We start from the raw sequence: 27,874 nt of genomic DNA, 5'->3' as shown, positions 1-27,874 counted from the left end.
GACTTTTCCATCTTTCGGGGTCACCCCAATCCGGGGGTGAGACCCCGCAGCTTTTTAGTGTAGTGCTGGTATAGGCAGAGGCGAAATACAGAATAAAGGCCTTAAAATTTAAATTACAAAGACTTAAGAATTCACTTGGAGTATAAACTGCAGAAGCAACAGAGGAGCAGTTCAGAGCACAAAGGAAAAATGAAGCAGTCTTATGAGACAAACTGAAGGAGGCAGATGGCAATTAGGTGTCAGTAAGTTCTCATTAAAAGTGGATGGTTTCCAGACTCAGTTAAAAGAAAAATCTTTGAAAACATTTTTTGGAGCAGTAGAAATAAAAAAGAAATATTAAATCCCTTACAAGGCGGTTGTGTATTTCAAAATATTTTGTTTTCACTTTTATTTGGGAAAAGAGCGAAAAAGGTATAGGTGGAATCTGTAGTTCTGTCACATAACTCAGATTTCTGCTGCTATAGGCTTGCAAAACAGATGTGTTCAAACTAGTAGAAAAAAGGAAATAAAGTGGAAAAATAAAAGCATAACTAAAAGATTGTTCATTGCTTTCTTCCTGTGTGTTAAAAATAATGAAGTCATTATAACTGACATTCCTAAAAATAACCTGCAGTAACAGTCTTGTGGAGAAAACAAATATTTCTCACCTGTAAGACACAAAGCTAAAGACTCCTTTTGCCTATTATCCTCAACAAATAATGCTGTGAGAGCTGTTAAGTTCAGAGCATGGTTGCTTACTGTCCTTAAAAATCATATCAGTAATGTAACACCAGCTCAGGCTACTATTCCTTCAGCTACATGAGTTGAACCAAGAGCATCCACATGGATGACTGCAGTTCCTTCCTGGTCTGCACACAAAATGTGCTCATCAGGGCTGAGCATGGGCCAGAACTGTGTCCCTCTGCACAGTGACCTCCAGCAGGTCTGGCTGTGGCCCCACACTGAATGCACACTGGGCATGTGCATGACTCTGTGCTCCTGTGTCCTGCGTGCTGGGAGGAGCACGGGGTGACTGGCTGAAGGCTACCAGAACCTGCTGAAGGCTACCAGCATCTTCTGAAGGTTACCAGCACCTTCCATAGGGGGTCAAGGAGGAGAGAACTGAGCAGTTCCCAGCTCTCTGTTGTTCCTGGCAGGCATTTCTGTGCAGCTGGGACAACAAACGGGAAGTACAGAACTGCTGGACAGAGCCTCTGCCCCAGGGCCCCAGGGGACAGTCACACAGCTTCTGCTGCTCAGTAGGACGCTGGACTGTGATGGAAAAGTCTACCACACAGTCATAGTCTATAGTCATAGATGTCACTGAAAGGATCTCAAAGGACACCAAACACTTGTGTTTAGACAGCTGAATTGATGCTGGATCCTCTACACACCAGAGTCACAAACACCACTTGAATTTCTGGGCTTACTGCATGTTTCAGAGCTTCTCAATTGCAATGTGTCAGAGAAGAGCACTTGGGGACACCTTCACTGGCTTTGGTACAGCTGCATAATGTCTGCAAAGGCACTTAAGTAATGTACCCAGCCTGCAGTGCTGCTTGGCACTGCTGTCTTCTATGATCTCCCCTCCCCTGTCCTTTCCCCAAGGCTTTTCAGCAGCTCACACAAAGCCACTTGCCAAGACGGGCACAAAATAACTTAAAACTTATTTTCTGCTTATATTTAGGATGGCAAAATCCAACTTTAGAATAGAATGGAGTTTTGCAGTTACCATAAAATGCTGGGCTAAGAAAGCAAAATGTCAGGGGATTGCGGGAGGTTACACAGTCATACAGATGGAAATGGAAGAACTTCATGTTGTCTCGCTAACAACACCAAAGGAACCTACTCCCCTGTCCCCAAATAGGCCATGTTCACTTCCACAGAATCTTGGGGACAGAGAGAGACAGCGGGTATCTTTGGGCACAGGGAATCTTGAAAAGGGGCCAGAGAGCGGGAGGGACAGCTCCAAAGGGTCTTGGTGAGCTGGGTTTGTTGCTTCTGCTGTTGGGCAATAATGGGAAAGGTGCACTTCCTCCCCAGAAACCAACACCTCTCACATCCCCATTCCTGCTCGGACAGCAGCAAGCGCCTAAGTTGCTCACATGGCTATGTGCTGTTCCCCAAAGCCAGTCTTTTCTCCTGCTAGAACAGGAAAATAAGTATCACAGGGCATTATTTGGATTATTTCTATCACTCCAGCAGTCTGTGACCTATCCTTGGAGCTGACAGCAAGACCCATGTACAGCAAATTCAGCCAGTGTGAACAGCTGAGCTGTGGGTCAACTAACCTGTTCTAGATACCTTACTTGAATCCTCCTCTACTTTCTATGCCAACTTAATCTAAATCAACCCCATCTACTTTCCTGGGATGATGCTTTGTGTGTGTGAGAAAGTAGGAATTGAGGACTTGGCACTCTGAAAGCTTGTCTTCATTTGCAATAATTAGTTTAACTTAATACACCTGAATGACTTCATTTATACTTAGCCTAGCTTTAGGGAACACTGGCATTCAGGAAGCACCACTCCAGCTACTGCATGATTTGATTAGCAGTGCTGAGTTATTAGATTAGCAGAGTGGCTGGACAGACTGTTAATTACTTATTGTCATTCCAGCTGATGTATCCCCACAGCACCAGCAGCTCGAGCTATGCATTTGCATAGACAAAACCTGAGCATGCTCATACTCCATGGTTTGTAATTCACAGCCTTGCCTGCAGCCAGTGCTTCTGGTCCCTCAGATTACATGTCAGAGGTCTGTACCAGCTGCAAACTTTATTGTTAGTCTGGACATTGTTAGTCTGGACAAACTTTATTGTTAGTCTGGACTGGGATCATTGCATGGTGCTGAAAATGTCAGCAAGAGAAACTATTAGTTCTTTGTCATCACTCCAGCGGAGAACTATTTCAGATTCTCTGGGTAATGCTGTTTCTGGAGTGATGGTTCTTGGCATGCAAAAGTGCCTCATTGCAGAATACGATTGTTTTTTGATGGTGTTACAAATGGCAGTTTTTACCACCTCTGAAGTTCTCCTGTGTTCCAATTCTGGTAAAAAAAAAGCTTCCTAGGAAATAACCCTAGCTTTAAGTTTGGGGTTCCACAGATGTATGTGCTCACATTCCATTTGTGATCATTTCTGTTCAAGCACAAATGAAAATAAAGTGAGTAGGAAGTGAAAGTAAGATTTCTCTCTGTGAACCTAGTCCTCTATTTAAGCTCAATGGTCACCTGGGCTGCTGAAGGCAAGCAAATTCAAAAGGCAGCATTCAAAAAAAATGCTGCTTTTTCTCCCTTTGGTGTCTTCTAGGAAATGCAGCTTTATTGAGTGCTTGATGCTTTTGTAGCTAAAGTTCAGTGAGATGGAAACAGACCTATGCTGCTGCTTCTCTGCCAAGAACGAGCAGACGTTATGTTTCTCCATATGGAGCAGCGCTCTGAATTATTGTGGAATTCCCTTTCTATTAAAAAGCAAACCAAAATAGCCTGTTCAGAAATAATTGAAAGATTTTTAGGAATGTGGAAGAGGTGTTTTTCCAGGATGCCAGAGACAATTAATGTTCTGTTAGATTGTTATAATTCCCTTGTCCCTACAGATAGTAAAAGCATGTAATGTACAAAGGTTAAACATAAAGTAATGCTCTCATAAGAAAAAGTAGCATAAGAAAAAGCAGCTTTGCACTGCTCCTAGCAGTTGATTTTTTGCATAGTAAAAGCATAAAATCCTGCAATACTGGACCTACACCTCCTCTGCACTGGGAATTTCACTATATGAGGTGTGAGGCAATGAAAAATCAGGGCCATAATATCCTACTGAGCTTCTGAGTCATCTTATTGCACTCAAGTAAAAGCACTTTAGAAAATACAACCCATCTGTGATGTTAAATGCAATTATCTGATTTGCCTTAATAAATGCTCAGAAATCACCACCAACCACTTCAATTTTTCAACACCATTCTGAGTCATTCATAAGCAGGTAAAGGTCATCATGCTCAGACCTTATCAACTCTGATCATTATCAAGTTATTATTTTCTGCAATAACACAACTGCTTCCCTCCAAATCCAGCACATAAAAGACCTTAAAAGGAGATGTAATTTTTTTTAGCTCTGTCCTGGTTTCAGCTTCAACCATGACAGCTCTGACATTCAGAAGATCACACTAGGTACATTACATTGAAATCAACACAGTATTGGCTATTACTTATAGCTTCTTCCTTTAGGCATCAAGGTAAGTGACAAACATTACTGTTGTTAAAGGTCAGATCCCAAGCTCTGTATTTCAGATTCCTCATGACTGGAGCTTCTGTACGTCGGAAATTATCTAGATGTGTCCCTCTTCTATTTGCACAATAATCCTGCCCAAGTGTGAAAGGGGAACTGATTGTATTATATGTGCTAGTTATAAGTGCATTATGCTCGGGATGTGGCAGCCCCATCGGGCATACACAGATCATGTTCTAGGCAGGCTCTGTACAGAGGCACCAGTCCCACACTGCACAGGTTCATGTATTTCTTGCCAGGGAGACCTTGAAGAGCTATGGTGCTACCTAAAGCTTTATTTCTCAGAAGTTATTTACACCTGTAACAGAAGTTACAAGTACGAATTTAAAAGCATGTTGCCTAAGTGTAAAAGTTTGCATCTGGTCGTCAAGAAAAGCTGCATGTGTTACCCAAATCTGAGCACACAGAGCATGAATGTCAGTGCACACACTAGCCAATGTCTAATGTGGGAGCAGAGCAGGAGTGGTTTGAATGCTCAACCAGTAAAAAACAGTACAGCACCTCCACTGCAGAGGTCCAGGTTCCTCAAAACAGCAGAGAAAATTGCTATAACCAGCAGGAGACACTGTCCAAGCATGCAGAGGTGGTGTTAGGAATGCCAAAGCCCACCTGGGGATGTATCTGCATAGAGGACAAAAAGAAGAGCTCTACATCTACATTAAGACGAAGACTGGGGGAAAAATATGGGCCTGCTACTGAATGGATAACAGGCTATAGTGACCGAGTACATCAAAGAAGCCAATGTACTCAATGCCTTCTTCACTTCATCTTTACTTGTAGGACCACCCTTCAGGAATGACAGCCCCTAGGAGCAGTGAGAACTGGCACAAGGAACACAGACCCTGGGGTGGATGAGGATTAAGTCAGGGAACATTTAAACATACTGGATATATATAAACTCACAGGGCTTGATGGTTTGCGCCTGTCAAGTGCTGAGGGAGCTGGCAAACAGCAGCGCAAGATGACTCTTCCATTATCTTTGAAAGCTCATGGCAATTTGGGAAGATTCCTAATGACTGGAACAGAGCAAATCTGGACAACTACAGGTCAGTTGGCCTTGCCTTGATCCCTGTGAAGGTGATGGAGAAACTAATCTAGGAAACTATTTCCCGTATTTAGGATAGGAATGCCACTGTACCGGAATCCATGGTCAAAAATGGATTTGCACAAGGGAAATCAAGCCTGACTTGACATTCCTGACCTGACAGCCTCCTATGAAGAAATTACTGGCTTTCAATTCTGTGTCCAATAACACTGTCTTAGAAAACCAATAAAGTACAGGCTAGGTAAGTGGTTGGTGAAGTGGATCAAAACTGGCTGATAGGCTGAGCTCAAAGGATTGTGATCAGCAGAACAAAGCCCATTTGGAAGCCAGACATTAGTGGTCTACTTCAGGGGTTCATACTGGGGCCAATACACTTCTGTCATTAATGAACTGGGATGATGGAACAGCGGGCACCTTCACCAAATGTGTTGATAATCTCAAACTGGGAAGAGTGGCTGATACACAGGATGGTTATGCTGCCTGGACATGCTGGAGCATGTCCATTGAGGACCATGAAGATGATTAAACAGTACCATCTTCAGGAGTATCTCTTATTCAAGAAGAGGCTAAGAGAGACGGACCTATTCAGCTCATGGAAGAAAAGTCTTAGGGGGCATCTCATAAATGTGTATAAATACCTGATGGTGGGGAGTAAAGAATGTGGAAAGAGATTCCTCTCAGCAGTGTCTCACAAACAAGGCAATGGCCACAAACTGAAATACAAAAAATTCCATTTAAATGAAAAAAGAAACTGAGGAAAGATCAAGCACTAGAGCAAGTTGCCCAGAAAGGCTGTGCAGTATCCACCCCTGGCAGTACTCAAACCGAAACAGACATGACCCTGAGCAACCTGCTCTAGTTGGCCCTGCTCTGAGCAGGGGTTTAAACTAGATGATCCCTAGAGCTGCCTTCCACCCCCAAAGGCTCTGTAATTCAGTACTTGCAGGTTACTTACACCACTGAATTGTTCCAGGCCACATCAAGTTGCAGTTCAGCAAACAACAGCATTAGTCAGGATTGTTTAAACAAGTTACCCAACTGTTTGCCAAGTGGTCACATGGACCTGCTATAGTAGACTGCTTCTCTCGTTCTATTTAAATACACATCCTCTATTAGGTACGGTTCTTCCATTTTTTATGAGGAATGCTTATGTGGTAGGGTTCAGTGATTCACACTCTCCAATCATGAGCAAGGAGGGCACTCAGTGTGTTACTTTTCTTGGCAGGAAAGGGACACAAACACTTTTCAGGAGAGCACGAATCTCATTCACTGCTCTCAGATCTCCAGTACAAAGTAACATATCTGAGGCTATCACTGAAACAGCCAAATTCTGCATCAGTGACACTACCCTCTCTTGTTCCCACTTCACGCCTTGTGCTATTCCTTGTGCTACCACACTGTTTGGGCAGTCACCAGTGAATGAGAACAGGTAACTCCCGGGGTGTAGCACTCAACAGGCTTTGCACTAGATTTCAGAAGAAAGGAAGGCTGTTCGAGGTTAATGATAGCAGGAAGGTAAATCCAAGGCTAGTCCAGGGCAGCTAAAAGTATTCATGAGATCACAGGATGATCCAGGGTAAAAGGAAGCACAATAGGTCTGCAGCCCAATCTCCTGCTCCAAGCAGGATCAGGTGCAAGATCCGAGCAGGTTGTTTATGGCTTGGGAATCACCAAGGATGGTGGCCGCAAAACTTTTCTGAGCACCAACCTGCTCCTATAAATTACTGTCCACCAGGTGAAAAAGGGTTTCCTTATACACAGCCTGAACCTCTCTTTTTCAATCTCTGCCCAGTTAGTCCCAGCCTCACCCCATACACGAGTGGAAAAGCCTGACTCAAAAAGCTGCCATGTGAGGCAGTCACAGCTGTGGTCTCTGCCTGCAGCCCTGCTGCTGCTTTTGGACTCTACTGCTGGGAGAGCTGTCACAAACTTGCTTTGGGAGGAGAATCTGTGGCATGTTTCTATATTTGTATACAAATTATCTGTAGTTCACCATAAAGCAATGAATGGAATAACCCATTAAAACATCTGATGATAGCAGAAGTCAGTACCATTCTTTGTGCATAAAACATAGGTATTATTGGAAAGTGGAATTAACTTCACACTTATAACAGGGGTGACATTTTTATATAGTGCTGTCTGCCTCAGACATGTACAGATCATATTAACCCACCCACTTCCCTTCCCTGATCTTCTATCAAATGAAGTGAAACACAAAAAATTCTATGAATCTTTCAGGTATTTTAACACTCACATACCATTTTTTTTCCTTGAAATTGAAAACGGGGAACATGATTCTTAAAGAATATTTTAATTTATTAAAAAAATAACTTAAAAAAATCAGAGAAAACACCAGAGATAATGCTACAGTAATAATAAAACACACCTTCCAGACATCCTGTGATTTTTTTGAGTGTCCTACAAATCCCTAAATGCACTTTCTGTAATATTATGGATTATCATGCAAAATATTTTTGACAAGTAGGAAATGTAGGTGTGTAATATAAACAATACTCAAAGTATATTTCAGCAACAGCATACACAAAGAATATTAATTATGTAATTAGACTATTACACTAGTAAAACCTGAATTTCATTGCCTTAGTGACATTTAAAATCATGTTACATTTCTTTTTAACATGTTTATCTATATTTTCCTTGCCTAATAGCTCTTCTGAAGTAATTGTCAGACACCAGAACACTCCTTCTGAACATTAGCCCTTACTCTTTGACATCTACCATACCCTGGGTCATTTTGTGGTAGTAAGCCTGGATCCACACTAGCATAAGAATCTGTTTCCATGGATCAGAGCATGGGACTTATACCAAAAGTTTCTGTTTCTCCCCTTTTCTCAGTATATGCTTACATGGGTTAAAAATTTAATTTAAAAAACAAACAAACCAAACACCTATGCACCCAGCATTTTCTCCCTGTGCCTTTCATGTATTTGCATGTGTCTCAGCAGGTTTCTTAGGAAATGCCACTTCCTAGAGAAGAAAAGAGAATCCAGAGAAACCCCACACCCTCCTCCTCTCACTCCAGATCTGGCACCCACTATTCCTCAGGCTCTTTTTTCAGCTGTGAGGCTGACTCTGACAAAGGGAGGGGAATTGGAAGGGAATTTTCTACTCACTGCTTCCACACCTGAATTTCCACCTACCTCCTTCACTGTAGTATCCACAAAACTTTCTTGTTTTTCAGGAGCAAACAAGTGCAGCTCCTGGCCTAGGGTGTGTGCTGAGCATGCGCGAACCATCTACAGCCCTTCCCTTTTCTTCTTCCCTCCACCTACAGCCCCCCGTCCTGGCAGAGGCACTGCAGTGGAACGCCCCACTTCCCCTTCCCCATCAGTATCAAATCTGTATAGTCCTGCACATGCTCCTCCCACACCTTTTCCCAATCTCAACATACTTCTCATCAGTTACCTTTGAAATACACACCCATTTCCACGTACTCTTTCCCAGGAATAGGCAAGGCAGCATAAGAGTCCAGATACTGAAATTTTAGGCAGATGGTGTGGTCCTGTTTCTGTCATACTTGAGTTTGACGACAAACTTTGAATGGTTTTTATCTCACCATCACAGTTTAGGCCCACTCAGCTAAGGAAATCAGAGCCAAAAATATTCAGACACGGCTGTGCTGCTCTTCACTGCCAGAGACACGTGGTGCCTGACTCGAGGTCAACGATTTTTTCAGATGTTTCTTAAACTGTTCCCGAAAACTTCTCCTGTGCATGTGGTTTGGGCACCAAAAATAATAATGTTTGAAAATCTTGGGTCACAATGGTATGGCAGAAGTACCTTGTTAACAAGATCATCAAATGAAGATGAGTGAGAATTTCAGTGTTTTACAGAAAAGACTTAGGAGCTCAAGGGGTTGCTAAAAGCTAAATGACTGTTGAATTTCTGAAAGGTGAAAGGGGAATAAAAAGAGAAAAATGATGATGGATGATGTGAAGCATACAAATCCAACATCTTGTTTAGACTTCAGAACTCTTGCACTAGAGCAATGCTGTTGATGGACATTCATCAACTGTACTTTCATCTGATGTTAGCTGGCAGAAGTCCTGTTCAGAAATAATTAGAATGGCTAAGGAGCCTCTGGTCAGTATTGCCTTTTCATCTGGCGACCTAGGACAAAGTACACAGCAAACTGACTGTGGCTGTGACAAACCAAGTCTGTTTAAAGGAAGTTTGCTACACTTTTAAGAGAAAGTTCAGAAGAAATCTCTCTGAAGAGAGGCAAGGTAAAATGAGAAGCAAGAGAGAGCAAGGCAGAGAAAGCAAGAAACAGCCCTTTCTGAGCAGAGAAATACAGTCTTTTTCTACACTATAATTTAGCAGGGTGTTTTAAGAAAGTTAGCTCACTCTCACCTGATGCTTCTGAAAACTCTTCTCAAAACAGACTGTACTTTACCACAGATTAATTCAATCAATTCACACAACCCCTTGAATCAATTCACAGGCTCTTTTCTCTAATGAACAACATACATTAAATTACAATTTGTCTAGTTTTGACCAGAATTTGTTAAGTTTCTGATGGTTTTAGTTACTGTTAAATATTACATTTCACTAGCTATTAGGCATCACATACTACACCTTTTAACATCTGTCATGCCTTATTTGCTATCTAGTCACAGCCATAATTTTGCTGTTCTTCAGCAGGCATGAAGTTGTAATTAAAAACTACAGGGCTGTTTAAAGGGCTTAGTAAAATTGATTAAATGATCCCCCCATCACCGGGGATGTCCTCAGGGTCCAGAGCTGAAATGCAGTTACCAGTCAGAAATTCAGCATACTAATGGGGATAGGACTCCAGTGCTCCATGTCTATGCCACTTTTAAATCTGAGCCTTGATTTATTCCCTCCATGGCTCCCAACTCATTCCAAACAAGAAAGCACTGCTTCACATATGCATTAGCCAGGTAATTACTCCAACATATCTCAAAAAATTTTGTCACAGTCAAATAAATGACTAATATTTGAATACATGAGCTTAATACAAAATGTTATCAAAATCACAGAAGCTTATTATGCATTGAAGGCTGTATGTGTGTACTTCAAAACTGGGATATCTATGAACATCCTATTTTCTCCACAGAAAGCACATGAATCAATCCATTCCGCCAGCATATGGGATCAGGTGTGTGACTGTATTGCACTCAGGAGGACCAGCATATCCTCTCAATTCTTTCACTTATAATGCACTGTGACTCTGCCTACCACTCTGCAAACACCTGAACGGCAAGGCTGCTGCTCCAGGACACTTGTATCTGGGCTCATGTACAACACAAAGGCTAATCAGGGGCTTATGAGAGCAAACAAGAAGTCAGGTCTTCAGGGCAATGTTGGTCATTAGGAGGCTTACGGAAAAAGTTGGGCTTCAAGACATTTCTTATAGGCTCTGAGTTTCCTTCATAAAATAGATGAAGACCCAACTTTTAATTAATTTAGATATTTCAAGGATGTCAGAATTCCTGGGGTTTGTGAAGACCATATTCCCTTGCAGATTGTATATTCTTGCACTCTAATTTGAGGTTTGTTTTGCAAAAATAACCTGTCACAAATAACACTTATTAGCCACAATAGCCATTACTAACAAAAATAACATGTGGCACTGTTTTCATGCCCTGTCTGGGTTTGCCCTCATATACTCAGTCCCTTTGCTGTGTCCTCTTGATTTTAATAACATAACTTTGGTGAGTAGAATAACTCATAGACTGTTTGTGAGTAGTTAATATTTACTGATACACTTAAAATGAAAAAATGTCTACTTGTGAATGGAAAAAAAAAAGCTTGAAAACCTTTCTGGTATCTCAAAATAAAACTGAAAAGTGTACAAGCCCACAGCTGTTTTCCAGAACAGATCTCGAGGGTGGCAGGCTGTTTGGTGTAAGATTTCTGGGGACCTGAAGCAATGGCTCCTCTATTGTGTCCCTGATCTCCTTCGTTTTTGGGATTTGTTGTAGCACCTGTCAGAGTGGGTAAGATGGACAAAAACTGAGGGCCTGACCCGAGGGTGAGGTGCTGACTGATAGTTCCCGGTGCTGTGTGCGCCTTTTTCTCTTCCTGCGGACAAACTCCTCCGGCCGGCCAGGGAGTGCGGTGGGGTGGGACGGGGACAGGTCGGGCTCATCCTGGAGCCGTCAGCCCGCATGTCTTGAGATCCTGAAATCCTGGAGAGAAACATCCCAGAGCTGTGAAATGAAGCTTCCTGGGACAGGGTGCCCGCGCTGTCCCTCTCCCACACGAGCCTCGTGGGGGTCCCCAGCCCTCCGCCTCTCCCAGCCTACGGCCGGCCCCCGTGCTGCTCTCCCTGCCGCCGGGGACACGCGGAGGCGCCCCGGGGCCCCGCCGGCGGCAGGGAGCGCCGGCGCCTGGCCGGGCGCCCGTTTCCCGGGACTACGTTTCCCAGGGATCCGCGGCGCGGCCCCGCCCGCTGTCAGCGAGCGCTGCAGGTTGATCGCCGCGGCTGCAGATGAGCGGAGCCCGCGCGGGCGGGGGGGCGGCCGGGGCAGCGCCGCCGGGGCCGGGTCGGCGGCCGGCGCACTATGCGAGGCCGGGAGGATGGCGGTGGAAGGTAAGGGCTTCGCGTCCCCTGCCCGCCGCCCCCGGGGTCCCTCCCCTGTCTCCTCCCCCGGGCGCTCACCTGCGCCGTGGCGGGGCCGCCCCGGCCCGGCCCGGCCCGGTCCGGCGGGACAGCAGCGTCCGCCGGCCGGGCCGCTCTGCCGCCCCGCTGCCTCGGCCTCGCCGCGGGGCATCCCCGGCCCCCGCGCACCTCGGCCCGTTCGCCCGCAGCGCCGCGGCTGCCCCGGGCCAGGTGCCGTGGAGCCGGGCCGCGGCTGCCGCCCCTGCCCGCGGCGGGGTAGGCGGCAGGGGCTGCCCGGAGGCACCGATCGGCAACTTCCCGCCGGGCCCGGAGGTGCCGCCTCTCCCGGCAAGGGCGGCCGACCTGCGCCGCCTCCCTCCGGAGCGGCCCCGGCCCCGCGCTCAGCCCCGGGCGCCTTCCCCGCCCCGCCGCCGGTGGGTCTCCCGCGGGCGCCGAGACGCCGCTGTCCCTCGCTGCTGTCCAGATCCTCGAAGTCCCCCGAGACCGCGATGCCGACGAAGCTCCAGCGTGCCCCGCATGGGCGCAGAGCTGTGCTCGGCCCCTCCTTCCCTGAGAGGGATGGAGAAGCCAAAGAAAGGGTCGAGATGCTCAGCTCCTGGGCAGCCAGGAGCTGTGAGGTGTTCATAAGGTGCCCGGCTCCTGGGGAAGTACCCCGGTAACTGAGGCAATAGCTACTAAGACAGGTGGATGCTTTGCTAGGTCTTCAGTAAACGCTGGGCTCCCTTTAGCCTTCTAACATCGGCTGTGTGTTCCCTTTCCATTGGGTCTTTTGGGAAGTTGGAGGAGACAGGTGTGTGAGAAAAGGCAAATCTGCTTTCCTGCTGTCTGCTTCCAAGATTCACTCGCTTTTCTAGTGCTTTAGACTGAGGCAGTGGCAGTCCTGGGGTTTGTGCCTCATCTTGCTTTATTTGGTGCCCTTGAGAAAATGTAAGAATCCTGTGTAAACCAGCCATCTGACCCCTTCTCCTTGAAGGTGCTTGATTTATCGTCTCCTGTTCTTAATTTAGTGTATGATAGTATTTTTGTGTGTTCATCTTGTGACTACCATGAGTTTTGTTTCTCAGTTATGCTGAAATCTACAGTTCTATCAAGACACACTTGCTGTATTGCTGAAAATCACGCTGAAGCTGTCTTTTGTCGAGTACCCAAGTGAACAGCGCAAATGATAGTCCAGCAAAAACTTAAATATCCTGGAGGCAAAGGGGAGCTTAACATCCCTGAAAACCAGCTTCCTATGCAAATTCAAATAAAGATAAACAAGACCACTGTGTCTCAAAAGGTGTCTGTCAACATCCCAAGCTGTTCATCCTAAGTGTAAGCCTCTCCCTAAGGCAAGCATTTCTTAGGCACAGGCTGCTCTACCGAATGGCAGTTTTGAAGACTGGGATGATACAAAGAAGGAAGGTGTAGTGGTCCTGAATAAAAGCTTTACTTCAGTGGCAAAAGCATAATGACATGAACTGGGCATGCGTGCCCGGTAGTGGGTAAGTAAATGAAATGGACTGCCATGTACCAGATGGTTCATATGCCAGCAGCAACCCCTATTTCAGTGTGCTCACTAATATCATCCCATTTTATTTTCTTGAAGTCCTTCTCAGTCTGTATGCTAGATCTTTTCAGGTCTGTAATAATTCCTGTCATATCTGCAGTGCCTTCCATCTGAGAATCTCTAAAAGCTTTGTAAATATTAATGAAGGAAAGCTCTGCTAAAGCTTTGGGAAGCAGTGCCTTTCCCTTCTCCTGAGATGGAATTTTTTTCTTTAACTCCTTCGTCCCATTTCCTTCCCCCAGGATGCATCCTGCTGTGGTGTGTCAGAGCAGGCATTCTTGTCTGTATATTCTGCGTACCTCCCATTTTGTTTTTTTCTTCCTCAACTTTCTTGCCTTTGCACGATTCTGTTGCCCTCACACCAACACAGCACTATGACTATTTCAGCACAAGTAGCCACGTGGCCATGACTGCTTTGTGTGTTTGTGGTGCATTCACATTTCAGGCCTTTTATTATACATTATTTTATGTTGGAATCATGTTTCCTTGTGTTTGTGCTTAAAAGCTTGCTTTTCTCTTAATGCATTTTGTGCCTTGTTGGAGCCCTAGGTGTGAGATGTGTTCTGTTCCTGAACTGTGACTTTTGGCAAGGAACGTGTGGCATTACGGCTTCTGTTTGGAAAGCTGAGAGGTTACTTGTTCCTCATGACTCCGATCATCACAGTGTACAGACCCTGCCTTAGTCTAAAGTAGAGTTGCCATTGAATCTTCTAAATAGATAGTTTTGTAGAAAAATGTCCCGGGCTCAGGAAGAGCAGACAGTTGGGATTTTTTGTTTTCTGTTCGTTTGATTTGTTTGTTTTCTTTGGAAGCATGCTTTCCTGGTGTGCAGCTTTGATCTTGAGAACATAACCTGCTGTACAACAGTTTTGGAAGCTTGGAAATAAGGTTTAAACTGAGGTTGTCTGGCCTTCCAGTCTCTGCAGTAGTCAGCTGGGAGCCTGGCTATGATGGGCTTCCTGGGCTCTCTTTTATAGAGTGATGCGAGGCCTTTGAATGATTGGGCCAACTGGCTTCTTGTGCACACTTAATAAAGTGTGAGTGGCTCTGTGAGTGGCTTCTTGTGCACACTTAATAAAGTGTGAGTGGCTCTGGGATGCAGCTGGGGGAGCGGGAAGGTCCCAGGGGCACAAGGGAGGCAAGGATTCTGCAGCACAGGAGTTCCTGACCGGAGCCAACATCCGCTGCCCCACCAGCTCCACCAGGGCTATTGTTCTATGGAAACTGCCTGTTTGTCAGCTTCAGCCACGAACCCAGAGTCTTTGTTTTGTTTTTCCTTGCAGAAATGCTCTGTGTAGCTAAGGTGAAAATATTTTGTAGCTTATACTTTTTGGAAAATCTTCAAAAAATTTATTTTATCTAAAAAATTGCTGAAATCTTCCTCAAATCTGATTATTTTAAAGCTGTCTTAGCATGGTGTGCTGGGGTTTAGCAATATCAACAGATGTCCATCGGTTTACTTAAGGAAAACATCCAAACTTTTTTACTGGGATAGCTGACAGTGGTAGATTTGCATATATAAAGTAGGAATTTGGAGAATACTGCAGTTCTTTGCCAGTTATATATAATACATACTTTAGTGTCCCAAAAGACTTTATGGGGAATGGGAAGTCCTTTGGGCTGTGTAGTGCCAGTGCTTCCAGATTGATGAAAGGATTGGTGTGTGTATATGAGGAAAGTGAGTTTGCACTCCTTAATATGAGCCCGTTGAGATGGCAGCACTGCCAAGGTAAGTCTATTTTTAGACTCAACAGTTTTGACAATGTTCCTTTAAGTGTTTTTTCTCCTTCTAGTAAGAATGAAAGAACTAGGTCAGAGCCAGTAGAAAAAGGCTTTTGATCTCTGCAACAGTGTTCTCTCTTTTTTTTTTTCCTCCCAGTTTGCTCTTGTGCAGCAGAGGTAAAGGGGAAAAGAGAGAAATGGTGATTTCTTCCCCCCCTCCCCCCCAGTGTTTGTTGCACAGGAAGGTGAGAGACTGACAGTACCCATCAGATGATGTCTGCATGCAGGTGATCGATTCTGTTGGATCTCCTGCAGCTCTGATCTGTGGTGGTTTTGGGATTCCTTTGCAAAGAAAAGTGCTAATTATTTCATGGAGTTCTTTCATGGTAAGTGTTTAATGAAATTTGGTCTAACACCTTTCTTGCTGTGTATAGGCTTTGGAAAGTGCCACATAGATTTGTTGCAGGTCTCCTCCTGGAAGTTTATGTAAACTTCCAGTCTCCTATGGCTCTTCTGTAGTGGGCTTGTGCTGCTGAGACCCTGGATCTTCCTATGGGATAGTGTGTTTTACTGAGAAGTGGAGCCTTGCTGACATAAAATGACAATGACTGGCCTTACCCTTTGGTAATCCTTAAGGAGACCAAGACTCAAAGGAGGTTAGGGCATTCTGTGAAGTGGCATCCAGGTTAACTGCTGCAGGACTGAAGTTATTTGCAGCTTGTAACCAACTTCTATCAGAGTGATCCTGTGCATTTCAGCTGTGTGATGTACCTTGGTTGAACGCCTGCACTGCCTAGCAACTCCATGGATATTGAATGCTGCCATGTGTTTCTTCAGAGACTTGAAATATGGTGAGCTCATAGATGTGCTATGCTAACTCTGCCAAGAATGTCAAAGCAAGTTCAGGATCACCCAGAGGACAGCTTTGAAGCAGCTTTCAGTGTAGGTACCTATCATGCTGTTCCAGGGTGTGCCCAAAAGTACAACTCTTCTGACAGGTATTCAGTTACTCAACTTCGTCTTATTCCTACACCCACTTTGAGCTCAGACTGGGTATGTCTCCATATCTAAGTTTCCAGGGAATGTGATCCAGTAGATGGTGTTTCAGCACACTTACTTGTCTATGCAGCAAAGAAGTAACAAGTCCTGTGATTCAAAAATAGCACATGCTTCCATAATGTTTTTGGTTTCTTATGTAATTTCTAACCACTTCTTAGCCTGAGGGATTCAGACATGTGGCTTGGAAATAGCTTCCAGTTGGAAGCAGGACTGAGAGAGACATCTCATTTCAACTCTCCAGTTGAAACAGTCACACTGGGTCACAGCAGAGGAGATGGGTAAGATCAGTGCTGGAGGTATATTGGACAGTGAGGCATAAGATTTGAACATCAGCCTTTGGTCTTGGGTTATGTGTGTCACTTTCTGACCATTTATTGAAAAAATGCATTAGCAATTATGGGATTCCAGACTGGAAGATAGATCTCCTACCCACATTCATGTGGCAGCCTTCTTGTTGGGCTGTAACATCTACCCCCTTATTTCTTGCTCAACAGCAGCTCAACCTCCTGCCCACCCCCACATTGTGCATACAGCTTCATGGTTGTGTGTGCTTCTCTGCTTGGAACCACTGCTTAGAGCTTTCCAATCTATCTTGCTACATTTGAAGGGGAGACTGTGAGCTGAACTTCAGAAGGTGCACTCCATTGTGAGAACTGGAGGCCCCAAAATGAAGCTGTGGCAACAAAGAATCGCCCTGCAATGGAGGGTTTTGGGTGTATTCAGCTTGAGTGGAGGGTGGATGTTAAGGAAATTACCTGATCATTTTACCCTCCCTGCTTTTACAAATAATCCCATATTAGGCAGGGATCAAGGTTCCAAGTATAGACTTGATGTGACACTGTGTTTCCTTTGGATGAAATTTGGTTGTAGGATAAGAGTGTTTCTGGAAACTCAGAAGTACTTTGATATCAGCCAGTTTAGATACAGTTCTTTGAGTGTTTGACCTTACCCTTTAAAGTATTCGGAAGACTTAGAAGCTCAAGGAGGACACTGATTAATATAAATTTACTGGTTCAGTACCATTGAATACCATCATAAGGTTAAAACATGTCAGGTGGTGATAATATGAAGGCAGATGGAAGGAATGATGCTTTGAAAGTTTGTGTGCTTTCTCCACCAAGAAAGGAATGCAAGTGAGCAAATGACAAGAGTTAGACTTTGGATGCATTTCCTAATGCACTACTGGAAAGTATTGACAAACCTGTAGTGACATTGTAAGAGCTCATGTTTACTGCTTAAGTGGAAACTATAAAGTAGAACTGTTCTCGAGGGATTTTGGAGGGGTTTTTTTTGTTCTTCTGTTATGTCCAAGCATGGCAGGCAACATCCAAGGAGGTTGTGTAGCTTTGTTCCTCTTGTTTACAGCTGAGCATGTGAGGTCAGGGCAAGCTGCTTAGAGCCAGTCTCTAGTGCTTCACAGTATTGCTGTGTCGCAAGGGCTATGGCAGGAGAGCAGCAGGGACAGGCTCAGAGCAAGGCACTGTGGCTGGATGGTGTCCGGGTTGCAGGCTGGTGCTGGTTGTTGAGCTGATAAGCATGGAGAGGTTTCTGTCCAAAACACCTTCTGTACAGGCTTGCTGGTGGGTGCAGAACTAGGTGTCTGTAGAGCACTATAAGTTTTTGTTTTGCCCATTGTTCTCTGAAAATAATACAGCTAGTTTGCAGAGGTAGTAGAGCTGTTAAAAGGCTGCTTTTCAGTTCACTCAGTATTGAGTCTGAGTCTGCTGGGATACTCTGCCTGGTTTTGGAGCCAATTTTCTCTTTTGTCCTGACTGAGACAGCTTTACCCTCTTCTGCCCTGTTTTGTCTCTTGACTTGTCTCTCCTTTTGTCCAGGCTGTGTAATCTCTAATGCAATGCTCCTTTATGTGAGCAAGAGATACTCAGAGTTTAAAACTGAGCAATCCTGTTGTGGGTTATTTTTCATGAAAGCTGTTGCCTTTGAATGGACACAGGTATTTACCCTTGCAGATTAACAATTGAACAGCTCAGCCCTCAATTATCTGCTCAAAACATGCAGAGAATGTAGAGGGAGTAGTTCTGGAAGGTGCCAAAGGCAAAAGAGCTAAAAGATTGAGTAATTTTGAGGTCTTCTGAAACTGTCTGGTTGGTGCTGGTCAAAATAGCTAATAAAATATCAAGAACTATGGAGAGAGTTCTGAACAAGGCAAGGGAGGTCTTTTTTTTCTGTATCATTGCATATTGCTGTTGTATTGTGAATGCTCCCTGCAGCTTTTGCTTGCCACATGCTAAAAGAAGGAGAGGATTGGAAAGAATACAGAAAAAACCAGTCAGCTGTCAGAGACATGGTGTGTTCTCTGAAAGCAAGTTACAGATACTATTATTCTTTAGCTTGGAAAAGAGATGGGCAGGTTACAAAGATTCTGATTCTGGAAAAGAGATGACCGTGGAGAGAATCCTTAGGTCTTGATGAATGGTGTGGAGAAGGTGGAAGAAGGAACAAGGTCACAAGGCAGAACAATGAAGCCATGGGGTTTTGTGCTTTAAATTAAAAAAGGAAATAGTTTTTCATATAACACAAGAGTTCCCCCAAGTGCACTTTTAACCTTGGGAGTTGTTCCTAATGTGCCAAGACTGGATCAATTCATGTATGCCCTGCTCTCAGGCTGTTCCTTAAGCAGTGGCATAAAGGGCTAGACTTCTAGTCTGACCCAGCTTGATGACTTTTATGACAAAGTCTAGCTCATCTGCTATGTGTCCAGAACAATTCCACTACCACAAGAATTTGATTTGCATCGAGTGTCTGAGAGGGAAATTTGGTCAGGACAACCCAGAAACAGAGTGGAGATGGGGAATTAGGCACTGAGCTATAAAAATATTAACAGGTAGGGTCGTGATGCATAAGATATGTAGCTTTCTTTTTCTTAGTTTATAAGAACTGATACTGCTCTGGAAGAGGAACTGTGTGCCATGTCTGGTCAGTGGGATTTGGGGAAAGAGGGGCCTGGCATTAGGCTGCAACTATAAAAATGCCATCCTGGAAAATATTGATTCTCCACAGCAGATAAGGTTGTAAACACCTGTACTGACCTCTCTAAATGAGGTGAAGTATGGTTCGAGAGAGATATTCAGGAAAACCTGAAGCAGATTAGATCTACAGATGTCAGCCTTAGCGGCTTCTGCCTTGAGTAGATTTTATGTTCCCTCAACTTTGTGTAGGATCCTCCTTCTCTCTTCAGAAGTGCCCTGTTGCAAAAGGACTACAGAAAGAGTGAGGCAGTTGATGTGAATAGTTGCACGTTCTGTGTGCAGCATGAAATAAACTTGGCATTAAAGAGCAGGTTCATTATTTGAACCAGTAAGAATTCACCCTAGTTTGTGCTCCTCCTGGATGAAGCAAGGAAGTGTGCAGGGATCTGAACTTGGGCTGAAGTGAACCCTGCATTCAATTACAGGATCTAATATGCTTGCAGGGAGTATATGATTGACAGAAATAGGAGAGTGAGGAAAACAGTGTGGATTTTAGCTGGTCTTTAGTGCAGCCCTATCCATCTCTATATGATGTGCTAGCTCCTGTTCTTCAGCTGAACATTCAGGTTATTACTTCCCTCCATTTCCCCACTCACTCTGCTCTGTCTTTATGGCTCTTTTAAAAAAAAAAAATTTCTTCCCCCAGAGGGGATTTTGCTTGAGTTGATTTGCTTCTCTGTAAATAACCTAGTAAAAGCAAGAAAGAGACTTTTAATAATGCTGTTTCATAAACATAAAGAAAGAGAATTGTAATGTGCATCAATAGAAGCTTTCTCTCAGATTGTCCTCTGCATGCTCTTGGCTGACGGTTTGTTGCTACACAAATCATCTGGGGAACTAGAGTGAGTAGGATACAGTGGTATGAGCAAGTAGTAGGAGGTGAAGAATTTTACTGGAGGAAGGAAAGAAGGCATTTCCAGACTCTTCAGTTAAGTGTACAAGGGAAGTGATACCCTTGAACAGTGATAAAGGAGGTAACTTTTAGGCAGTTGAGAGAAAGCCAGGACTGAGAACAGAAGTCAACTGCCAGATTTCAAACTAGTTATACTAGTGAGGATGAATAAAGATCTTTTCCTTTGCATTTTGATGACTGTGCCTCATTCATGGGACAAGAAATAAAGCCCAGATCCACAGCTGAATTACAGCCATTTCTGTGCCACATGTTCAGCAGACACCAGCTTTCATGAACAGGGCAAAGGCAGAGATCTGTGCTGCATGTGTGGAACAGTGCACCTCTGATGCCATAGTAAAGGCTTAACCTGTTTGTGTTTGAGCTGTTCTTTGTGTGCTGGATAGGCTCTTTAGTGTTTAAAAACAGTTTTTCATGTAATGTTTGCTGAGTATAGAATTGAATAGTAGTACTGTTAGGACTTGAAGAGAGGCAGTCTCAGAAATGTAGCCTGTGGTGAAGCATGACTATCCAGCTTCCTAATCAGTGACTGCAAGACAAGTTTCTTCCAAGATTAGTGGAACTAATGAAGACTCATTGCATACCCAGGTGTGTTATTACTCTTTTTTATCTCTCAATTTTCTCTGCAAAATCCTTAGGGCAACAGTGGTAGCTGGTTTGGAGTTTGCCTAAGTTGGTTGGTGACTGACAGTTGTAATAAATGGTGAATACTTTTCCTTGCGAGAGAAAATTGTTTTAGGTCTCTGCCTCTCTATCTACCAATAGATTTTCTTTGTCTTTTGTTCATACAATTCTTATCTGTTGTAGCACCCTCTTTGCATGCAACTTTGTGGGACTCACAATCTTGAAATCCAGAGTTCCTCACTATTCAAGAGAATCTCTGTAGATGCTTGCATAAGCCTTCTTATTGACTTACTAGTTTGCAAAACAAATGACCAACTATTTTGTATTTTAATCCATTGCTTAAATTGTTTTCTTGTGTGCAGGTGATACGTGTTACTTACGGACCTTTATTACTTTCTTCACTAAGATCCATTTTGCTCTAAGTTAATTGCATAGTTCTCGTAGTCCCCTTATGTGTCAGTGTTCTCCTGTTCATCTATACCTGTACAGGATTTGTGGTAACCTGGCCTTATTTATTCACTGAATGGGTTCATTTTTCAATGAGTCTCTGTTGCTAGCATGAATTCAAGAGCTGCTTGTACCAAGTATACTTTTATTAAAAGAGAATGAGAAAATGCTTCAGAAGTAATTTTGTTCTCCAATCACTGTATCTGCTTTTTATAATGAAATCTTGTTGCTGTTATAAAGGCTGAACTTGCATTACTGAGACACCAAGGTCTGTCTAGCATAGTGATGACATGCAGTCTGTCTCCTGAAGAGCAGGTGTAAAAGAAACTGTTTACAGCATTTGCTAAAGTCTGTAAGATAAGAGATAGTAAGTGGATATTGCTATACATAAAATAAATAGTTTCCAGTAGGAAAACTGTAAAAAAAAGGAATAAGGGAGTTTTTTTAGCTGAAGAAACTTAATTACATACATATCCTGGTGGGATGAGGGTCTCAGAAGGCAAACTCAACCCAAAGAAGAAGAGAATTTCATATTCTGGGCTTAGTGTTTCTGTTCTGTAAAGAACTAAGGGGTCTCTTCTCTCTACACTCAAGATTTTTTTGGCCTTCAACCAAATTATGAGTTTAGTTTGATTCCAGATATGAAAGTGCTGAGTTAGTCATTTGAATTTCTTGATATATTTCTGTCATTGTACAAGACTTTATACCATCTTACAGCTAAAGTTTGTTAGAGAGATGTATGTGAAGTGTAGCAGCTTGTCTCAGAAAGCATACTTTTTCTGTGTTCTACTTTGGCATTAGTTTTGTGTATTTTTTAATTGTTTCTGGAGAGAGCGACTGGCTTTTAGCAGTAATTGGCTCGATACCATGAGATGACTACACCATTGTCTAGCTAGAGATGTTCAGGGATAGTTGTCTCAGGAATGCCATTACCTTAAGTTTTCTTGCTAATAATAATTCTAAAGAGGTAAAAAGGCAAAAGCCTGACAAGTCACGGTTACAAATTAAAATGGATGCTCCTCCTCTGAACACTTTATCCCCTTCTGCCTCTATGCACTTTCTACACCTGTGTCCCCTTTGCTCTGCCCTTCCCGCCCTCTTGACCCTCTTGACCTAGCTCAATGTCCACTTCCTTGCTGCTGGGCTGTCACTTATCCTGCCCAGCAGTTGGCACATGCCACTGCTTTAACAAAGACGTGATTGTGAAATTCACATCTTGTAAGAAGCTGCGTTTTTGTTTAATTGATCAATGATTGGTAGTCATTTTAACAAGAGGCTAGAAAGACAAGCAACTCACTGGAGGCACCTGCAGGTACAGGTGTGTGTCTGTCTGCCAAGCCTTGCTGCCTGTGTCTGTCTGAGCTTTGTATGCAAAGCTCCAGGTACAGCTCATCAGTAGCAGCAGTTTACAGTGCACTCCACAGCTCAATACTGGCATGCCTTTTGGCACAGCATGTTTGGAATTGCTTGATGCTGCTTTTTGATGCTGACCAACAGAAGCAGATAGCTAGACACTAATATTACTTCAGTTAAGTACTTTGGGATTTCAGCCTTACAGGAGGTTTGTGATAAATTGATGTGACTTGTACTGAAGTAGAAAATGTCCTGACTGATTTGCTGGGCTTCTTTGCTCTGTGTGAGTGCTGCTGATTTGGTGGCCATTAGACAGACAGGTTTGAGGAACAGAGTGGGCAAAACCTTGAATTTACTTGCTCGTCAGGTTGCCAGCAGTATTTACTAGGTTGCAACATAAGCAGCAGATTGCATTCATGTGAAACTTTGACTGCATTTTCAGCTTGTTCCAAGTGATGTGTTGGGGGAACTGTACAAATTCACATTAGGTGGAGAGAGGACTGTATGGAGAAGTACTTGTGGTATGCAAAAGCCAGACAGTTTCTCAAAACTAGAAGCTGATTGATGAGGCAGATGGACCATCCATAGGAGTTACAGAAACTCATTACTGTGGAAGAAATTTCTGCCAGACAAAGAAGTCAAAATAGTCCTAAATTTTATAGTACAAATTAAAGCATCTTTATTTGCTGTTTTTAATCTTGTTTTTTACTATTGTAGAAGTGGTAGTAACTGCTCAGGTCAGATATTTTTTAAATAATCCCATGTTTGCTAGGAATATGCTGACCTGCTAATGAGATATAAGCTTCTTGAAATACAAGAGGGGCTTTGCAGTGCAGATCCATCGTGCTCATTTGGTCAGTGTGAGGAGGCATCTCAATCTGAACAAGACTTCAGTGTTTTCAGTGTGAATGTCTCCTCTCTGATCAACCCAGGTAAAGCAGGATGCAAGTAAAGGCAAGCAAAAAGCCTCAGGGATTCTGTCTGACTACTCTGGATTGAAATGTAGCCTCTGGAAGTGTATAGGACTCTCATTGAAAATGCTGACTGCAAAATTTGATGTGATTGGAGGTTTGATTTGCTTTTGACAAAGAAATGAGCAGCGATGGAAGGAACAAGTCCAGTGAGAGCTGCTGTCCAAAGGTGTTTTTCCCTACAAATACTTGATAAAGCTTTGTGACTACTGAAATTACTGAAAAGGTATTTGGACCCTTTTTATACGGTCCCTGCTATGTCCAACCTGAGTTTGTTAATGTTCAAGCTATGTGGATGAACTTTTGTCTTGTCCTTTTCAACAATGTGGCATTTTATGGTGGGAGTAGTAGGTGGATGGTATGGATTTACCTCTTAGCATTGTGCAGCTAGTCTGTGGAATGAATGCATAAAATGGAGTTTGCAAGGTTGCCAGTATTTGACACATGAAAGTTTTGTAAGGATTGTTAGAGCTTGGGTGGGTATCTCCTGTGCCTGCTTTTTGTCTCTGAATAGCAAAAGCTAGCATATGACTATGATGCACACAGAACAGGGCACATGAGTAAGAAGATGCTATTTTTACTCGATCACTTTTTAGAATAGAACAATTGTTATTGCATGTAACTCGAGTACTTGCCAAATACGCTTTAATGTAGCCTTAATTGATCTGCTTAAAGTTTTAAGCAGCCAGCATTATTCCCACTGAAACACATAGTTATGAAAGGTTTGAACAGTAGGCAGTGAGTGCACAGAGGTAGCGATTGATCATAGATTTATCTGCTAAGCCTTGAGCTTACAGATGGAGAGACAAAGACTTTCCATCTGCCCATGCAAAACTTTGGATATATCAAGGCTGTGTTTTGAAGAGTGCCTTCAGGCTTTTTTCCAGACAGGATTCACAGAGTACCCTCTAGGAAAAGACAAGGCTTGCCCCAGATGCCAGTAACTTACGATGGCTCTTGGTGACTTCTGTGTACCATCAAGCATGCTCAGACAAGCTGTCTCTTGGCTGCTTGCCATCTGGGAGGCAGGCATGCATGGGAGGAAGGATAGCTGTGGGGGGCAGAGCATTCTTGTTGCCCTTCGAGCTCTTTTTTGAAACTGCGTGTGCACCCTGGAGAGATCTGTGTGGGCATGGAACTGGCTCACATGTATGGGCCAGCTTCTGCAGGGCAACAAATTATCTTGCTCTGCATACATGGAAAAGACTTGAGTTTGTGTTCCACAATATATAAAAAGTACTCAGTATATTGCACCCTAGTTTTTTAGGGCAGATGTGGGGTAATTTTTCCATTTCCATTTTGGATGCTCTGCTAACTATTTTTCTCACAGAGCTTTCCACTCTTATAACTTGGCAGATCTCAGCAGTCTTTTTAGATGCTGCAAAAGTGGATATTGGATTCAGCTTTACCATTAGGTTGGAGTACAAGAGCACTTAAGTACCTTTGTTTTAAATAATAGTTTGTTTTATAAATGTAATCTTTGGATCTATGTTATTGTGTCTGCCAACACCATTCATTATGTGCTTGTTGCTGTGCAGTCAGAGCTCTACAGCACATCCACCCTCCTTCCTCTAAAGGAAACAAGTCCCCACCACAGAAAGCTTTCAATACAAGCTGAACAACAATTGTTGAGGGAGCATGAAGAGAGATTAATCAACTGAGGTGGGGTTTTCAGCAGGGAAAGGAGGATATAAGCGATCTGAATCTGGATGAAGGGTTGTATTACTGAGGTGTGCATGATATATGAATATTGAGATTGAATGGAAGAATATTGGAAGAAGTTCTGTTTCAAAATCTAATGGTACTGCTGATAGTGGTATTAGGCTGATACTGTGAGCTGATTTGGAGGGTGTTTGTTGTCTTGATGTACTGTTAAAATCTGGGACTGATGAGGTGGATGCAGTTTGGTGGAATGAAGAAGGGCTGAGGCAGCTGGGATATTGTCAAAGGAGCAGAGTGGAAAAATGGTCTGAATGCAGAGGGCAGGATGAGCTAGTGTCAGCCAGTACCAGGGTAAAGAGGAGTAATGGTCTGAACAATATTTTACCCAGAAACTACTTTGTCTGGAGAAAGATTTTCTTTTTCCAGATGAATGCCGTTAAGTCCTAAAAGAAATTTAAGATGTGTCAGCTAAGACTCAAAGCGCATGGGCTGTGGTGAAGTTAGTGATTTGTGATTATTTTCTAAGAGCTATTTAGACTCAGTTCTATGGGATGTTAGCCCTGGGTGCTGTCAGTCCACCAAGCCCCATTAGGTTTGATAGTTGGTCCTTGGTTTTGAGCTGACCTTATCTAGCTAAAATTATATAAGATGCAGATTTAAGAAGAGAATAAACTAGTGACCAAACATTGACCTCTTTCGCTGCCTTTAACAAATCTTGAAAGGGAACCATTTTGGTTTGTATTGACATTTAAAAGGAGGCAAGAGCTCCACCTCTGTCTTCCACAAAGATGGATCTATGTATTCTGTGTGGTAACAGGAAATAACAGACCCATGCAAGGATACATTCCTTGCTCCTATTCTCTGTGTAGCTGAGGTTTGGAGGTAGCACTAGAAGAAAATAATAGAGCTGGCTACCTAAAGATGAATCATGACAAAGAAAGAGAAGCTTTGCCAAGTGACTAAGATACTTATTCTTCTTAGGAGATAAATACCCCTAGAAAATAAAAAAGGTCTCTTTCCCCCCTTCCCCCCCTAGCCCCTTCAATATTAGCAACTCTGGAAAAGTCCCTTAGGATAGCCTGTGTTTCTTTTAACCACTCACCTGTTTTCAATTAAAAGGCAGTGGGCATCTCTGTAATTGCTAGCAGCCTCTTCCATTTTTTCTCTTTTGTAGTCTGAAGGAGCCCTGTAAAAGACATTGCTGAAAAAGCACTAGCATTCATTACTCTTGAATGCATGATGGGCTAAGAGTCAAGCAGCATCGTGCCGAGTGACTTATTTCATTTTTAAGCCATCCAGGTGCTTATAGATTTATAAAACCATTGAAGTTGGAAAAGAGCTTTAAAATCAAGTCCAACCCTTAATCCAGGACTGACAAGTCCACCTCTAAACGATGTCCTCAAGTGCCATGTGTACATGTTTTTTTAAATACTTTCAAGGATGTTGACTGCCCCACTTCCCTGGACAACCTGTTCCAATGCCTGAAACCCTCTTCTTTAATGAAGAAAATTTTCCTCATATCCGATCTAAACTTCCTCTAGCCCAACTTGAGGACTTTTCCTTTGATTCTGTCACTTGTTACTTGGGAGAAGAGACTGACCCCCACCTGGCTACAGCCTCCTTTCAGGGAGTTGTAGAGAGTGACAAGGTCTCTCCTGAGCCTCCTGTTCTCCAGGCTAAACACCCCCAGCTCCCTCAGCTGCTCCTCATCAGACTTGTGCTCCAGACGCTTCCCCAGCTCTGTTGCCCTTCTCTGGACACACTCCAGCCTCTCAATGTCCTTATAGTGGGGCCCAGAACTGGACACAGCACTTGAGATGTGGCTTCACCAGTGCTGAGTACGGGGGGACAACTCCTGCCCTGGTCCTGCTGGCCACACTGTATCTGCTCCAGGCCAGGATGCCACTGGTCTTCCTTGGCCACCTGGGCACACACTGGCTCATGTTCAGTCACTGTTGCCCGCACCCCCAGGTCCTTTCCCAAGGGCAGCTTTCCAGCCACTGTTCCCCAGCCTGTAGGACTGCATGGGGTTGCTGTGACATGGTCCAAGTAGAGGACCCAGCTCTTGGCCTTGTTGAACCTCACACTGCTGGCCTTGGGCCATCACTCTGGACTGTCCAGATTCCTCTGTAGAGCCCTCCTACCTTCCAGCTGATCAGCATTCCCAACCAACTTGGTGTCATCTGCAGACTTTCTGAGGGTACCCTTGGTCCCCTCATCCAGACTGTTGATAGATATTAAATAGAGCTGGCTGTGGGGAACACCACTTGTCACCAGTCACCAGCTTGATATAACTCCATTCATTACCACTCTCTGGGCCTGGCCACTCAGCCTGGTTTTTGCCAGTGAACAGAACACCAATCCAAGTCATGAAAAGCCATTTCTCCAAGAGAAGGCTGTGGGAGACAGTATCAAAGTCGAGGTAGATTCCATCCACAGCCTTTCCCTCATCCACCAAGTGTGTCATGTGGTTATACATAGAAGGAGGTAAGGTTAGTCATCATGCTGCCATGTTATCGTGTTATCGAAACCTGTATCATTTGCTCCCTCTAATGCATGGTAAATTGGTGTCATAACCCAGAAGGGTCTCCTTGTTGATGCCATGCCACTCTTCTCCCTAATCTCTATTGTTTGGGAGCACTGGGAAGGGAGGAGTTGCAATTCACAGGAGAC

At 43.8% G+C, this 27,874-nt stretch overlaps 1 protein-coding gene across 2 annotated transcripts in view; it reads left to right on the top strand.

The window, feature by feature from the left end:
- The first annotated feature begins 11,602 nt into the window (after positions 1 to 11,602).
- The window catches only part of SAMD12 (sterile alpha motif domain containing 12), a 176,464-nt gene continuing 160,192 nt past the window's right edge, over positions 11,603 to 27,874 (top strand). Inside the window, exon 1 of one of the 2 annotated variants that reach the window (XM_038130231.1) lies at positions 11,603 to 11,884. In XM_038130231.1, the coding sequence (XP_037986159.1) occupies positions 11,872 to 11,884 (13 nt within the window). In that variant the 5' untranslated portion in view covers positions 11,603 to 11,871. The remainder of the gene's footprint in view (positions 11,885 to 27,874) is intronic. The other variant, XM_038130230.1, reaches the window with a different exon arrangement.

The sequence above is a fragment of the Motacilla alba genome, chromosome 2 (assembly GCF_015832195.1).
Source record: "Motacilla alba alba isolate MOTALB_02 chromosome 2, Motacilla_alba_V1.0_pri, whole genome shotgun sequence".
Classification (NCBI taxonomy): domain Eukaryota; kingdom Metazoa; phylum Chordata; class Aves; order Passeriformes; family Motacillidae; genus Motacilla; species Motacilla alba.
The sequence above is the reverse complement of the archived record's forward strand: the minus strand, read 5'-3'. Positions and strand labels throughout refer to the sequence as shown.